Source organism: Paroedura picta, chromosome 14 (assembly GCF_049243985.1).
Source record: "Paroedura picta isolate Pp20150507F chromosome 14, Ppicta_v3.0, whole genome shotgun sequence".
In the NCBI taxonomy this organism is placed as follows: domain Eukaryota; kingdom Metazoa; phylum Chordata; class Lepidosauria; order Squamata; family Gekkonidae; genus Paroedura; species Paroedura picta.
Genome location: NC_135382.1, coordinates 32,961,528 through 32,976,100, shown reverse-complemented (window position 1 = coordinate 32,976,100; position 14,573 = coordinate 32,961,528). Strand labels below are relative to the sequence as shown.

Below are 14,573 nucleotides of genomic sequence, written 5' to 3'. Positions count from 1 at the left end.
TTGCCAAACTCCAGGTGGGGCCTGGATCTCCAGACCCGAGATCAGTTTCCCTGGAGAAAGAAAGCAGCTTGAGAGGGTGGACTCTCGGGAATCCCATTATACAATCATAAAGGGGCCATACAGGCCATCCAACCCCCTGTTCAGTGCAGGAACAGATGAAAGCATCCAGGATAAGTATCTGCCCAGCCGCTGCTGGACGACCACCAGTCTTCAACCCCATCATGGTTGCCAATTACGGGTTGGCAAAATCCTGGGGATTTGGGGGTAGAGCCTGGAGAGGGTGAGTTTTGGGGAGAGGTGGGGTCTCAGCAGACTATAATGTCACAGTCCCCCATCCACTGCAGTTGTTTTGTCCTTTTCCCACCCGCTCTCCCGCATTCATCAAGCTTTGATCGCGCCCTTCTTATTGGTCGCCTTTGTAGTTGGGCCTCGGGGGCGTGGCCAGCCTGGAATGCTGAGTCGGAGCGTTCCAGAACCGGACGGTCCTGCTTCGGCGGCTGCGGCGCGCTGATTGGCCGCCGGCCCTACAGAAGGGGGCGGGGAGCGGAGAATGGAACGTCGAGAGAGTTGCAACGTTCCAAAGAGGCTTTTGATGTCGCTCCCCCGCCGGCCTTGGCGTCGCGGCTGCGGGAAGAGCGGCGGCTGCGGGGAGAGGCGCAGCCTGCCGGCCGAAGGCGTCTCCCAGCGGGCCCGGTCGTGAGAGCCGCGCGGGCTGCGAAGGAGCGCAGGCGGCCGTCGGCGGGGCTGGAGGCGGAACGGGGAAAGTGGAGAGGAGGTAGGTCGCGGCTGGCTGGCTGGCTCCTTCTCCCGTGGGCTCCTCCGCCCTGCGCGAGTGCTCGAAGGGAATCCGGAGTCAGGGCGCCTCCCTCTCCTGTCGCTCGGGGAAAGTTTGCGGGCCCGGGCATGGGATTTTTAGCAGCCCGGGGTTGCGGTGCTTTCCGGAGCCCTTGTGTAACTTAATGAGTTCGCTCTCACCTTCCTCCCCCCCCCCCGAGTTTTTAAACACTTTTTCTACTAGTTTTGTCTCTCCTACCGCTACAAATGGGCTTCCATCGATTCAACGAGTAGCTCTGGGTATTCTTTTATTTAATCGGGGGGGGGGGGGGTTAAGGACCCCCAAGGCTCCCCCCATGCGCAGGGCCTGGCCGCATTGCAAAGGATGTGGCCCGCGCTCTGCAGGCGCGTGGTTTGTTGGTGTGAGCGTGTGCGCTTTGAAAGGGTTTTTGAAAAGGAACCGTGATCTCCCCCCCCCCTTTCGAGTTCTTGAAACAGACCAAGAGAAACAGGTGTCTTTTCCAACCGTGTTCAGCCGCCGGTAAAAGCGGCTCGGCCCAGAATCACGGTCCAGAACGGAGTTTCGGAGGGGAGCCGGGTTGGTCTGCAGCAGGGGTAGTCAAACTGCAGCCCTCCAGATGTCCATGGACTACAATTCCCATGAGCGAATGCTGGCAGGGGCTTATGGGGATTGTAGTACATGGACATCTGGAGGGGCGCAGTTTGACTAGCCCTGGTCTGCAGCATCAGTTCCCAGACCAACGTAGAGACGTAAGGATTTTCCAGGCATCGGCTTCCTAGGGATTGGCAACCTTATCATGAACTGGTGTCAAAGCTCCATCAGATATGCAGAAAAGAGCCAGAGTCCAGCAGCACCTTCAAAACTAACAAAACTGGGGGCGGGGGAGGATCGTCTGTGAGTAGCAGCTGGGCTGAATTCTTCAGATCTCTTCCTCAACGACAAGCCTTCTGACCTGGACAGCACGATTGGGTCAGATCTCGGAAGCCAAGCCTGGTCCGCCCTGGCTGGCCGTTGGTTGGGTGACCCCCAAGAGAAGCTGGCTTTTTCTAACCTGCTTTTCACTACCCGAAAGAGTCCCAAAGCAGCTTCCCTTCCTCTCCCCGCAACAGACACCCTGGGGGTAGGTGGGGCTGAGAGAGCTCTAAAGGAACTCTGTGAGAACTGCTCAAAGAGCACTGTGACTAGCCCAAGGTCACCCAGCAGGCTGCAGGTGGTGGAGTGTGGAATCCAACCCAGTTCTCCAGATCAGAAGCTGCCGTTCTTAACCACGCTGGAATACCAGACCATAACCAACCATCCCTGAACGTCTTTTGCCAGTGTGGCTTAGGATCTTGTGGCTATATTACACACATGCCATGCCAGAAATGCATTATATACAAGTAGGATCTCCCAACTTGTATCCCACAAAGGGTTCTGGGGTGATCACACCTCTGAAAATCTTGTGGGTCTCTTATGATGCTGCTGGACTCCAATCTAACCCATCCAGAACCTGAGGTTGGTTTTTGTGTGGGGTGGGGTGGAGAGTTCTGGTGGGGAGGCCGAACGGAACACTTTGGAAGGGGTGATGCAGGGAGGAATAAAAAAAATAGCGATTTCTCACAAACAAGGCCCTTTTCCCCGGAAGGAAGGTGGGAAGGGTCTCCGGGTTTAACAGTAGGGCTTGACCCCACATGCCGTGGTTATGTGCTGCCTCCTCTCCAAGGGGTTTGAAAAAACAGGGAGACCGAAAGATCCCTTTGCCACTGGGAGTGGCGGAACACCTGGGCGACAAAAATGCCATGGATGAGTCAGGTGCACCTGTCTAAACTAGGTGAGGAAGCCAAAGGGTTGCCAGGATCCAAATGTTAAGCTCTTTCTCACTTGTTTTGTCTAGCGTCCAAAGGGGACAGGCGTGGGAACAAGGTTTGGGCTTTTAAGCCATTCAGGGATGGTGTCAGGCCATCACCTAGCGAGTGCACCTTTTATATAGCCGGAGAAGCGATCGCTGCAGGGGTTCTGGCCCACTTGATTTCCGGATCCCACAATTCCCCAGCCTCTCCTGAAGCAAGTGGCCCTACCACAAATGAACGGGTCTCCGGAAAGAACAGCCCTTCCTACTCCCACCAAACAGCTTGAGCATTGCAGGTATGCGTGAGGTTATCCACACTGTCGCCACAGTCCTGGGAGAAGGTTGCCGAAGCCATATGGCTCAGAACCCAGGTGTGCATAAGAAGAGCCCTTCTGGACCAGGCCAGCGATCCATTTAGTCCAGCATCCCGTCTCACACGGTGGCCAACCAGTTCCTCTGGAGGTCCAACAACAGGGCACAGAGGCTGAGGCGTTTTCCTGATGTTCGGTCAGAGGTTGACTGAAAGTGGAGTTTCCCTTTGGGCACCATGCCTAGTTGCCACTGATATATCTGTGAATCATAGAGTTGGATCAAGGAGCATCCAGGGTCATCTAGTCCACCCCGTGTGCAATGCAGGAGCTCACAACTACCTGCCCATCCACAGTGACCCCAGTTTCATGCCCAGTAATGTCATGCACCAGTAATCTCCAGAATCCAGCCTGGCCTGGAGGAAATTCATCTGTCTAATCCTTGTTTAGAGCCAGCACAGTGTAGTAAAGAGTAGTAGCCTCTAATCTGGAGAATGGGGTTTGAATCCCCCACTCCTCCACATGCAGCCAGTTTTATGACCTTGGCCTGGTCACAGTTCTCTCAGAGAGCTCTCAGCTTCACCAACTTTGGAGGGTGTCTGACCTTAGGCTAGTCTCAGTTCTCTCAGAGCTCTCTCACGCACACCTCCCTCACAAGGGTGTCCGTTGTGGGGAGAGGAAGGGAAAGGTGTTTGTCAGCTGCTTTGGGACTTTCAGGGAGTGAAAAGCAGGGTATAAAAGCCAACTCTTCATCCTTAAAGCTGCCTATGCCTCTGTCCTTTGCCAGTGAATGCAACAGGGAGCTTTTCAAAAGCAGTCACTATTGGGGTTGCCCCCCCCCTTCTCTTGTGACTGTCCCTGTGCCTTTAAAAGCAACTTGCCCTAAGGGGAAAAAATTAGTCTTCCCACCCCTTCTGTCCATGTCTAGGAAACCTTTGTTTGCCCAACTTTAAAGGCAGAGGAATGAGGCTAGTAAAAGGGAACTTTGTGTACACAGTGAGGGGCACACCGTGTAGGAATCAGGGAGGAGGGGGTGGCCGAGTCTGGATGGGCACCCACGGGGGAGTGAGTCAGAGGGTGGTGTCTGACTTCCTGGGCTTTCATCCCCAGCTCAGTGAAGAACTGGGCCCTTGTTAAAAGTTAATTGCTACTCAAGGTTTACATGTATTTTGTGCAGGATTTCCAAGCAGTTGTTTAGGTCCAAGCAATTAAAAAACAAAAACAAAAAATAATTTTGCCACGTTTTGTTAAGGCTGACCTAATACCAAAACAGTGTCATAGCAAGAATTAGTGTTGGTTCTTATATGCCGGTTTTCTCTACCTGAAGGAGTCTCAAAGGGGCCTACAATCGCCTTCCCTTCTCTCCCTCCACCACAGACACCCTGTGAGGTAAGTAGGACTGAGAGAGCTACTGAGAGAGCTTTTAGAGAACTGCTCTGTGAGAACAGGTTTATCAGGACTTTGACTAGCTCCAAGATAACCCAGCTGACTGCATGGGGAGGTGAAGGGAATCAAACCTGGCTCGCCAGATTAGAAGCTTCCGCTCTTAACCACTCCACCAAGAAGTCGGGAGTTCTTTCAGGTCTCCTTTTGGGTCTGTCGCCATAATTCTGTTAGGAGAATCTTACAGACTTAAGATGCACTAGCCCCAGGTTGCCAGTAGCACAGAGAGGAAAAAATGCCCTGTCGCTTTAAGAGAGGGGATGTCAATTGGATGTTAATTGGGTATTTAGATTTTATCGGCATCCCGCCTTTCTCCCCAGGGGCCCAAAGCAGCTTGTTTTTCTCCTCTCCTCTGTGAAGTAGGTTAGACTGAGAGCATGTGACTAGCTCAAGTAAAAGGAACTGCCGGGCTTCCTTGGAAGGAAACCCCACTTGTTGGGGCTTCTTTCCAGGAAAATGGTTCTTGGGGCTGCAGCCAGCCATGAGTTTGGCAGCGTGACTAATTTTCAGTCTCTTGCAGCTCCCGACAAGTTCCTTCTGAAATCAAGGAAGTTGGGCTAGTAAAGAGAAATCGTTGCAGGCAGGGGTAGTCAACCTGTGGTCCTCCAGATGTCCATGGACTACAATTCCCATGAGCCCCTGCCAGCAAATGCTGGCATGGGCTCATGGGAATTGTAGTCCATGGACATCTGGAGGACCACAGGTTGACTACCCCTGGTTGCAGGGGCAGGAGGAGGATCCTAGTCACAGAACCATAGAGTTGGGTGGGGCCTCCAAGGTCGTCTAGTCCAACCCCCTGGAGAATGCAGGAAATTGACAACTGCCTGCCCACCCACAGTGACCCCCAGGTCCATGCCCAGATGATGCTCCCACCCAACTGAAATGACGGGGTGTCAGGAGAGTTCTCCGGTCCACGGATTTCAGAATCTAGCCAGCCACTGTCCCTGTGGCATTAATTTAGGAATCTGTTATGGATTGAGCCAAAAGGACTATAAATCTGTGACACTGAACAGGATGGCTTTCTAAATTTGGAGCTGCTCTGAGGAAAGGTGGGGTGTGAGTGAATAAATAAACAATAAACCCACAGAGCAGGGGGTTTTTCCAGGTCAGCCCTAAATCGAGGCTTATCGAAGCCGAATTTAAAAACGCTATCCTCAGCGGCTGGGTGTTTGAATCAGCGCAAAAAAACGGAGGGAGAGGTGAGTACCGAATTCAGCCTCGGAAGAACGCCAGCTTTTGCCTTGAAGGACAAAAACAGGAGTTTCTAAACCATGTGAGGGTGGAGACGGAGTTGCAAAAAGGGGACGGGCATGGGGGGATCTCAGAACATTCAACAGCGGAGGGCAATTTCCTTTCAGGAAATCTACTCCTCCTCCACAAGCAGCCAGCTGGGTTGGGGCTTATTCAGAATATAAATGTTGGGAGTTCTGAGTGATTTGTGTAGCTGGCAGAGTTCGTGTCCCTTCCGTGCAGAGTCTCCGTTTTATTTTAGACAGCAGACGGCATTGGGGAACTCTCAGTCCTTCTATTGAGAGAACTTCACACGGTTTTGGGCTTGGAGACTACAGCGGAACGCTTGCGGCCCACGATTTCATGTGCTCCGGTTTGGTTACAGTCAGGTTGAATTCCAGATTTCAATCCCTCACCAGGGAATTGGTTCCGCTTAGAATTTGGTGGTGCCCACGTGTTGCACAAGCAGAAACCCAAGTGAGGAAGCAGTGCGTCTGACTTGGCTTGTGAGCCTGCCGTGGTCTTTTTTCGTGGGTTTTTGCTTGAGAAAGAGCGCCAGCCTATGTGGAAATTTTGTACTGGATCCGATGCAGAGGATAGCTGCTGGAAGAAAGAGGTCACCTTTATAGACCGCTTTCCCCCGATGCTAGTTGTGCAGACAATGGTCCCTTAACAGCAGGGGTAGTCAAACTGCGGCCCTCCAGATGTCCATGGACTACAATTCCCATGAGCCCCTGCCAGCATTTGCTGGCAGGGGCTCATGGGAATTGTAGTCCATGGACATCTGGAGGGCCGCAGTTTGACCACCCCTGCCTTACAGGATAGATTTAGGACAACCGACTCGTAAGGTTCATGGCACATCTGCCAACATCCCATAGTTCGACGTTCATCTTGACACATCAGCCATCAGTTGACAGAGAGCTCCAAAGGTTTGAATCCCCGAGTTTAGATCAGCCTTTCTCAACTTTTTTTTAGCATTGAGACACTCCTGAAACATTTTTCAGGCTTCGAGAAACCCCAGAAGTGGCACAATGGTGCAGAATAGGGTTGGGAAGCAAAGCTGTGGACACGCCCACCTGGGGCCCCTCCCTTCCCACCTCCTCCAGGCCCATCATTGGCTGTTTGGGGAAGGAGTGGGTGGGTCAACATGACCATATATGTTCGTACCATGGCTTAGTGAGGAGTAGCTGTTTATAGAATTTTCTGCCACGGTCTTTGGTTGGCTGTAATGGGATTCAGGTTAAAAACTACATATACCAGATTCTCTGTTAAGAGCTTGTTCTTCTATGTAGGAGTTTCCAGTTGGAAACAATTTGAAATCTGACATCCCTCCGTAAAGCTATGCAGTGAAACACCTTCGGATTGATTAAGGATATTACGTATTTAAAGAATGAACCAAAGATTGAAGACTCCCTAGAAGCCTATTACACTGCAATAATTTGATGAATGCACTCGGGGTCCCAGTGGCTTATTGCTTGCTCCTTGTTTGGTCTGTCACTGGGTCTCACCCCTCCTATTTCATTCTGACCTAGACTGTTTGCATGAGTTCAGATTCGGCCTTTGCAGTCCAGATTTGGCCTGCTGTTCTTGGGGAAATCTACTTCCGTGCAGTATGCGTGTATCCCTTGACTTTTAAGCAGGAGCGAACAGAAGCGTGCTCTTTCTTCTAACAGGGCCTTTCACTTCTCCATCCCAGAGGGACTTTGTGTTTAGTAAATGAAGAAAGGGGGGAGTTGCTATTGTGACCTTTCAAAGGCGTATTGTTCTGCTGGTGTGGATAGCAGCCCTTTCTTGGGAAGCCAAGGACTCTTACAGTCCCACGACTCAAGGAGAAAATTAAGCATGTAGTAAATTCTGTCTTGTTGGATTGCATGTAAGGAGGCTGGCTCAGAATCCTACAACAAGCTTCACATGAGAGCAGGGATTTGAACCCGGATCTCTTACAGCCAGCTTGGTTTCTTGGTGAAGAGCAGCAGCCTCTAATCTGGAGAGCTGAGTTTGATTCCCCACTCCTCCACGTGCTGCCAGCTGGGTGACCTTGGGCCAGTCACAGTTCTCTCAGAGCTCTCTCATCCTCACCTGCCTCGCAGGGTGTCTGTTGTGGGGAGGTGATTGTAAGCTGCTTTGAGACACACGGAGCCTGCTGGGTGACCTTGGGCCAGTCACAGTTCTGTCAGGGCTCTCTCAGCCTCAGATACCTCACAGGGTGTATGTTGTGGGAGAGGAAGCGGAGGGGATTGTAAGCTACTTGGAGACTCCTTCAGGTGGTAAAAATCCAAAAAACAGCTTCTTTTCTCCAGCGTCTAGTCTGGTGTGCTTTCTGCCACGCAACACTGACGGCCTCCTACTTGTTTAAACCATAAACTCTCGTTGTACTGTGCCTGAACTTTCAAGATTTTAAGGGACCTTAAAAACACTGTCTTATACAAAGCATCTTTGACAATTAACCTTCTGAGGAGTCTAAAAGAAGCATACACACCTTGCAAAGATCCACATGGGAGGGAAGGCGAATGCCCATCCCTGTCCTGAAGGTCAAACCTTCCCAAATCAGACCTTCCCAAAAGCAGGTCAAAACCGTGGCCTCAAATTGCTGCTGGATTTGTTTTCAGCGCTGCAGAGTCATTATTCATTTTCTAAAGAACTAACTAATCTGGATTAGCATTTCCTCCTCAAAGGGAACTTCAGGGCGCAGGCCCAGGCCAAGGCGTTGTTTTGTGGAAGCCGAGAATCTCTCCCGCGCTTGGCATGATTACCATGGGCTCAGTCCTTGCACAGTTGCATCCAAATGTTTTTGTAGCACCCTCTGCTTTCCTGGGTGCCTCCCAAATTGTCCATTGGGGATGAATGACCCTAATGTGCTGTGATGGGCTGCAAGAGACTGGACAGTTACATAACTTCAGAGGCTAGGGAAAATCGGGGACAGTTTCTCCTGGTGTCTCTTTTGCTCTTGCTGTAAAGCAGGGGCAGCCAAACGGCGGCTCTCTAGATGTCCACAGGCTACAGTTACCATGAGCTCCTGCCAGCATGCTGCCAGGGGCTCATGGTAATTGTAGTCCGTGGGCATCTGCTGGCAGGGGGTCACCGTGAGCTCCCCGCCTGGAATTCTTTCTCACACTGTGACCTTGTGGACTAGTCTCTTAGCTTCCCCACCTGCTTGGTTTAACAATCATGGCTTCTTCGAAACAATGCCGGGAGCGGAAGTTGCCGTCTTTCCCAATTCCCCGGTTTGCTGAGAGCTAACGAGATGAAACCACTTTTTTTTAAGTGTATAAGGCGGACACGTTGTGGATTTGTTCTCTGTGGATGCATTAGGCTGTTTATTGGGAGGCACATTCCTGCATGGCTTTTGCATTTGCAAATGTGGGCGTCTCTCTCTCTCTCTCTCTCTCTCTCTCTCTCTCTCTCTCACTGCAGCTGCATTAAAATGGGTGCAGCTGGTAGATTCTCTGGTTGTTCACTGGGAAGCCCGGCAGCCCTCGAGGCCTGGCTGCATGGCTGCACGTCCCCACTGAATTCCCAGCCCTGCCCAAACACCGTTCCCAAATCTCCCAAGAATTTCCCAAGCTGGAGTTGGCAACCCTGTGGTGTGAGAAACTCAACAGCTGGAGCGGGATGTGGGCTAGTGGGTAAGAGGGGGGTAGGCGAGGGGACCCTTCCAAGGCAGCCCCCAGGGTAAGACTGCAAGCACACATGTTCTTACCCAGGAGTCAATCTGTCTGAACAAGCTGGGCTTACTTGTGAGGAGCTGTTCCAGACAGAAGTCTTGCTGGGGATCAGGCTCTCTGCCTTTTGTATTTGGTTGGCTCCATGGGTTGTCATTAATCTCCTCATGTGCCGAGCTCAAAATATTTATGTTGCAAAGGAGAAAGGGACAGAAGAGGGCAGCGTCACTAATCAGCGGCCTCTTTCTCCTGACTATGAAAAGCGGGCCGCGGCCATCTCTTTACGTCCCTGCCTCCCTAATTGGAGCATGCTGGTTTCGGAGATTGCGTTTTCAACTTCAGTTGGAGGCCGACATCAGAGGTGCTGCGAGTTCCGTTTCTGCCCCCAGGTGGCTTTTATGCACCGTGCCTCCCCGCCAGCGGTAGTTTTTATAGATTATACCAGGGGTAGTCAAACTGCGGCCCTCCAGATGTCCATGGAGTACAATTCCCACGAGCCCCTGCCAGCATTCGCTGGACTCAAAGCTTTGTCCATAAAACCACTTGTGTGTCTTCGTTTCCTCGACATCCCTAAAAAGGCCATTCTTGGCGGGAGGCGGGCCGTCTGCTGAAGCTGCATTAATAATCCTGGGTTGCACAACGGTTGCAGAAAGGGAACCTAACCCTTGCTTGATCTTTAGAGATCTGAGCTTCTGCTCCATGACGAACAACCAGTCGTATGGTGGGGACGTGTGAGAATTCTCTGTGCGTTCTCTGTGAGCTTCAGCTTACCCTGGAACAGGAGGCAATTAAGACATCTTTCCTAAAGACTGAGTTTGACTCAGTTCGTCTTTATTTACAGGCAGTCCTAATGGAGGTTTTAAGTTATGGTCTTTTATCCATCTTTTCGAAACCTTGACCTTTTAGTTGCACCATAAGCCGCTAAGAGCCTCTTGTGGTGCAGAGTGGTAAGGCAGCCGTCTGAAAGCTCTGCCCATGAGGCTGGGAGTTCAATCCCAGCAGCCGGCTCAAGGTTGACTCAGCCTTCCATCCTTCCGAGGTCGGTAAAATGAGTACCCAGCTTGCTGGGGGGTAAAGGGTAATGACTGGGGAAGGCACTGGCAAACCACCCCGTATTGAGTCTGCCATGAAAACGCTGGAGGGCGTCACCCCAAGGGTCAGACATGACTTGGTGCTTGCACAGGGGATACCTTTACCTTTTACCTTAAGCCGCTTTGAGTTCGGCAGGGTATGGGGGCTTCAAGGAAGGGGAAAGAGGAAATTGTGGGGGAGGGGGGAAATGATATAACTCCTGCAAGTCCTTGGGGATTCCCACGTATAAACTCTCTGATCTTGTGCCCTGGATTGCGCTGGAGCGTTTATTAAAGCACTGAGGGCGAAACCATATCAAGACGCGCTGTAGGGTCTATTCAAGTGAGTAGCCGTGTTGGTCTGAAGCAGCAGAACAAATTTGAAGCCCGGGGCACCTTGAAGGTCAACAAAGTTTTATTCCAAGTATATGAGCTTTAGTGTATTTGAGGAAGCATGCATACACATGAAAGCTCATACTTTGAATAAAACATTGCTGGTCGTAAAGGTGCAAAACCACGTGCCCCTGGACTTTAAATTTGTTCTGTTGTAGAGTATCATCCTTCCGAGACTATACCATTTTATCTTTAGGCACTAAATGTTCATCTTTTATATTTATGCATTGAATGTTCATCTTTTAAGGGGGGAGTAGGCAAGTAGCATGATACATGCATGTATTACAGGCTCTCAAGTCATTTCTGACTTACGGCCACCCTGTGAATTAGAAGTGCCCTGTCTTTAACAGCCTTGATTGGGTGTAACACACTGAAGTCCGTGGCTTCTGTTATTGAATCAATATATCTCATGTTGTGTCTTTCTTTTCCCTGGCTGCTTAGTATTGTTGTCTCTTCCCATGAGTCTTGTCTTCACATGACGTGCCCGAAGTACAATTGCATCAGTTTCTAGGGGGAGTTTCTTCTCGATTTGTTCCAGAACTGACTTATTTGTCTTTTTTGCTGGTCCATGAAACTCTCCTCCAGCACCGCATTTCAAATAAATCCGGCTCAAACTTCCTGGGTTTCAAACTCTACAGAAGTCTCAAACTTCTTGGGTTTGAAACGAATTCTGTTTAGAAAGGTCTTGGAGCTACTTGAGTCTAGTTAGGCACACCGTTTTCTTCTCTTAAAAATTTGTCATTGTGAATTTGACTACTCCAGCTCTGAAAAGTTGTGTTTCTAATGGTTTTTCTTCCTGCCCCCAGGTAACTTTTCGACATGGTTGACCACCTGGTGAATACAGAGATCAACAGCCAACGCATCGCGGCTGTGGAGCACTGTTTTGGGGCATCGGGTCAGCCCCTAGCCGTGCCCGGAAGAGTCCTGTTGGGCGAAGGCATTTTGACCAAAGAATGCCGCAAGAAAGCCAAGCCGCGCATCTTCTTCCTTTTCAACGACCTCCTCGTCTACGGAACCATCGTGATCAGCAAGAGGAAGTACAGCTCGCAACACATCATCCCCCTGAACGAGGTCACCTTGGAAACCTTGCCCGATACTTTGCAAATGAAGAACCGCTGGATGATTAAGACCTCCAAGAAGTCCTTTGTCGTTTCGGCCGCCTCCCTCACCGAGAGGAAAGAGTGGCTCAACCATCTGGAAGAGTGCATCCGACACTCGCTCTCCAAAACGGGCCAGCAGCCCCCGACGGAACACGCCGCCCCCTGGATCCCCGATAAGGCCACGGATATCTGCATGCGTTGCACGCACACCAAATTCTCCACGCTCACGCGCAGGCACCACTGTCGGAAGTGCGGCTTTGTGGTGTGTGGCGAGTGCTCCCGGCAGAAGTTCCTCATGCCCCGGCTTTCTCCCAAGCCTTTGAGGGTTTGCAACCTCTGCTATAAACAGCTCGTGGCCGAGAAAAAGAAAACGGAAGAGCACCGCAGCCAGACAAGGCCCTCCGACTCCCCTCCGGTCGGCTATGACCCGTCAAGCGGGGATGACAGCGATCGATCCGACGAGGATAAACTAGAGGAGTGGCCGGCTGACACGGAGTTTTACACGTCGGAGGTGCCGTGGTCATCCTTCCGTAGGTGACCACTTTGCAGCCCGGTGAATTGTAGGATCTCTGTTGTTACTTCTGAGGAGCACAGGGGACCGGCGGTAGCTTTAGGGCACTTTCCAGAGAGTTTGTCGATTGCATTCCTCGCTTCCCTATGTTTTCCTATTCTGTGAATAAGGAGGTATGGTCACGTCAGATTGAGGGGCTACCGTCTCCTTTAAGAGGGCCCTGTTTTAATTTAAGTTAGAGGTGGAGCTTAACTGGGTGTTTATAACGAACCCAGACATGTCAGCTTTCCCAAAGAGGCCAGTCCCATAAGTTCATGTTGAGGCTTAGCCTTGTTCCCAACTCATGAAACGTTGATCCTGTGCTCTTGGGTTGGGATGGGAGGGCAGTGGAAAAGATCCTTTGGAACTCCCTTTGGTACTGGAGAACCTTTAGAACCAGAGGACGGATTCCAGATCAGTCACTATGGAATCTCTCTGAAGGTCCAGGAATTGGGGGTGATGGGTGGGCCATTTTGTGGACAATGATCCACGTGGGGGACAGGGGAACAACAAATTAACCGGTCGCATGCCCTAAAATCCACTTCGTTCATGATTTCTGAAGTGAGCCTTCATTTGAAGCCGTGTTCGATTCCACATTAGGAAACATTTTGGAATCAGTGTATAAATAGCTCTCTGCAGTTTTGCCTTGTGAGTTTTGGCATGCGTGCCTTTTCCTTAGCTTCAGCAATGCTTGAATTATTTTCATATTCAAAATAATATTTTAAAAAAAAAAATAGGCCCTAGCTGTTGGGGTTTCAGGTAAATGGACATTTTTGGATGAAAATGGTAGTTTTCCACTTGGCATAAAATTAGGTGTTTGCCGTGTCGTGTACAAAAAGCGGATTTGCATGCCTTATTACTTAGAGGGACAAAAAATCTTATTTTCATCCATTAATTTGTTTCAAGATATGTATGCTTAAAATATACCATTTCCAAATAGAATGGCCTGTGCAACAGAAAGGGATCTTCAGTGGAAGAAAACCCAGAGCGTCAAATACCTATTTCAAATAAGGGAGTTTAATTTTAATTAAGTATTTTCTTGTGTTACTTATTGTACGGGGGGGAGGGAATTCCCCTCTCTAATATTTCTGAAAACCTTGGCACTTACAGTCTCCTCTGAAGGAAGATTTTGCTTTTCAGAACTGCAGAAAAATAGGAAACGGTTGCAAGACTAAGGTGCTCTTTTTGTACTATTTGCTTTCTGCCAAGTAAAACTAGTCGCTGAGTTGGCCTCTGTTTTGTGTTCGCCTCAAACTCATGAGAGACGTGACGCAGAAGAACCAGGCTGTACTCACTTTCTTGTGTGGAATTTCAACCGATTTGCTCTGCTACCGTGAGGGCCGAAGATGTAAACAGACAGAGACTATAAATTAAGGGGCAGGATCTGGGGGGTGAACGAAACCTCATTAAACCTGGTTTGAACCTGGGTGTCTCTGTTTAGAAATTATGCAATGTAAAAAAAAAAAAAGTATTTTTAAAAAAACCCTGATAGCTTATTTATACTGTTGAAACGCGTTTATATTATTACACTATTGTTACCTATTAGACAACAGCAACTTTGCTGTGGCTGTTAATTTTATACCTAAATTATATTCCTACTGATGGTGTTACCCTGTGGGTTCTCTTTTCATCTGAGGCAGAAATATTCGCTGGTATTTGAAGTCTGCAGCTCCCTAACCAGTCTGACAATATGTTTACATGGGAGCCAAACTGCTTCTTCTCTGATTATCCTGATTAACCATTCCTCCTCTTTTTTGATAAACAAATTGTTGATTAAAGATTGTGATGTATCAGTACAAAAGGATGGCTTGAAAGTGTTATTTGAAAGCTGGTCAAGCATCTGGATTATGGAGAACCGCACAGAAATCGGAGTCCTAATCTCCAGGCAGTAATGCTTCTTTGTCGCTCTCACTTTGCAGCCTGCCGCTCTCCGTGTGGCTATGCAAAGTGACTTACATCATTCTCCTTTCCTCCCTTTTGTCTTCACAACAACCCTCTGAGGTAGGTTAAGCTGAGAGTGTGTAACTGGCCCAAGATCACCCAGCAAGTTTCTCAGAGCCTGGTCCAACTCTGTAACCACCGCACTATATTGGTTGCGATTGTAGCCCAGTGACCAGACTCTAATCTGGAGATACAAGCTTAATTCCCCACTCTTCCCCAAGCAGCCAGCTGGGTGACCCTGGGCCAGTCACA

General features: G+C 49.9%; 1 protein-coding gene across 1 annotated transcript; it reads left to right on the top strand.

Annotated features, from left to right (window-relative positions):
* The first annotated feature begins 470 nt into the window (after nucleotides 1-470).
* PLEKHF1 (pleckstrin homology and FYVE domain containing 1) lies at nucleotides 471-14,181 on the top strand. The gene is made up of 2 exons (XM_077310184.1): nucleotides 471-775; nucleotides 11,537-14,181. The coding sequence occupies exon 2, from the start codon at nucleotides 11,550-11,552 to the stop codon at nucleotides 12,366-12,368; it is 819 nt and encodes a 272-aa protein (XP_077166299.1). The 5' UTR covers nucleotides 471-775; nucleotides 11,537-11,549; the 3' UTR covers nucleotides 12,369-14,181.
* Nucleotides 14,182-14,573: the final 392 nt, after the last annotated feature.

Bases quoted from the DNA above. Each gene is read 5' to 3' on its own strand.
- PLEKHF1 (XM_077310184.1), top strand. From the start codon at position 11,550: ATGGTTGACCACCTGGTGAATACAGAGATCAACAGCCAACGCATCGCG.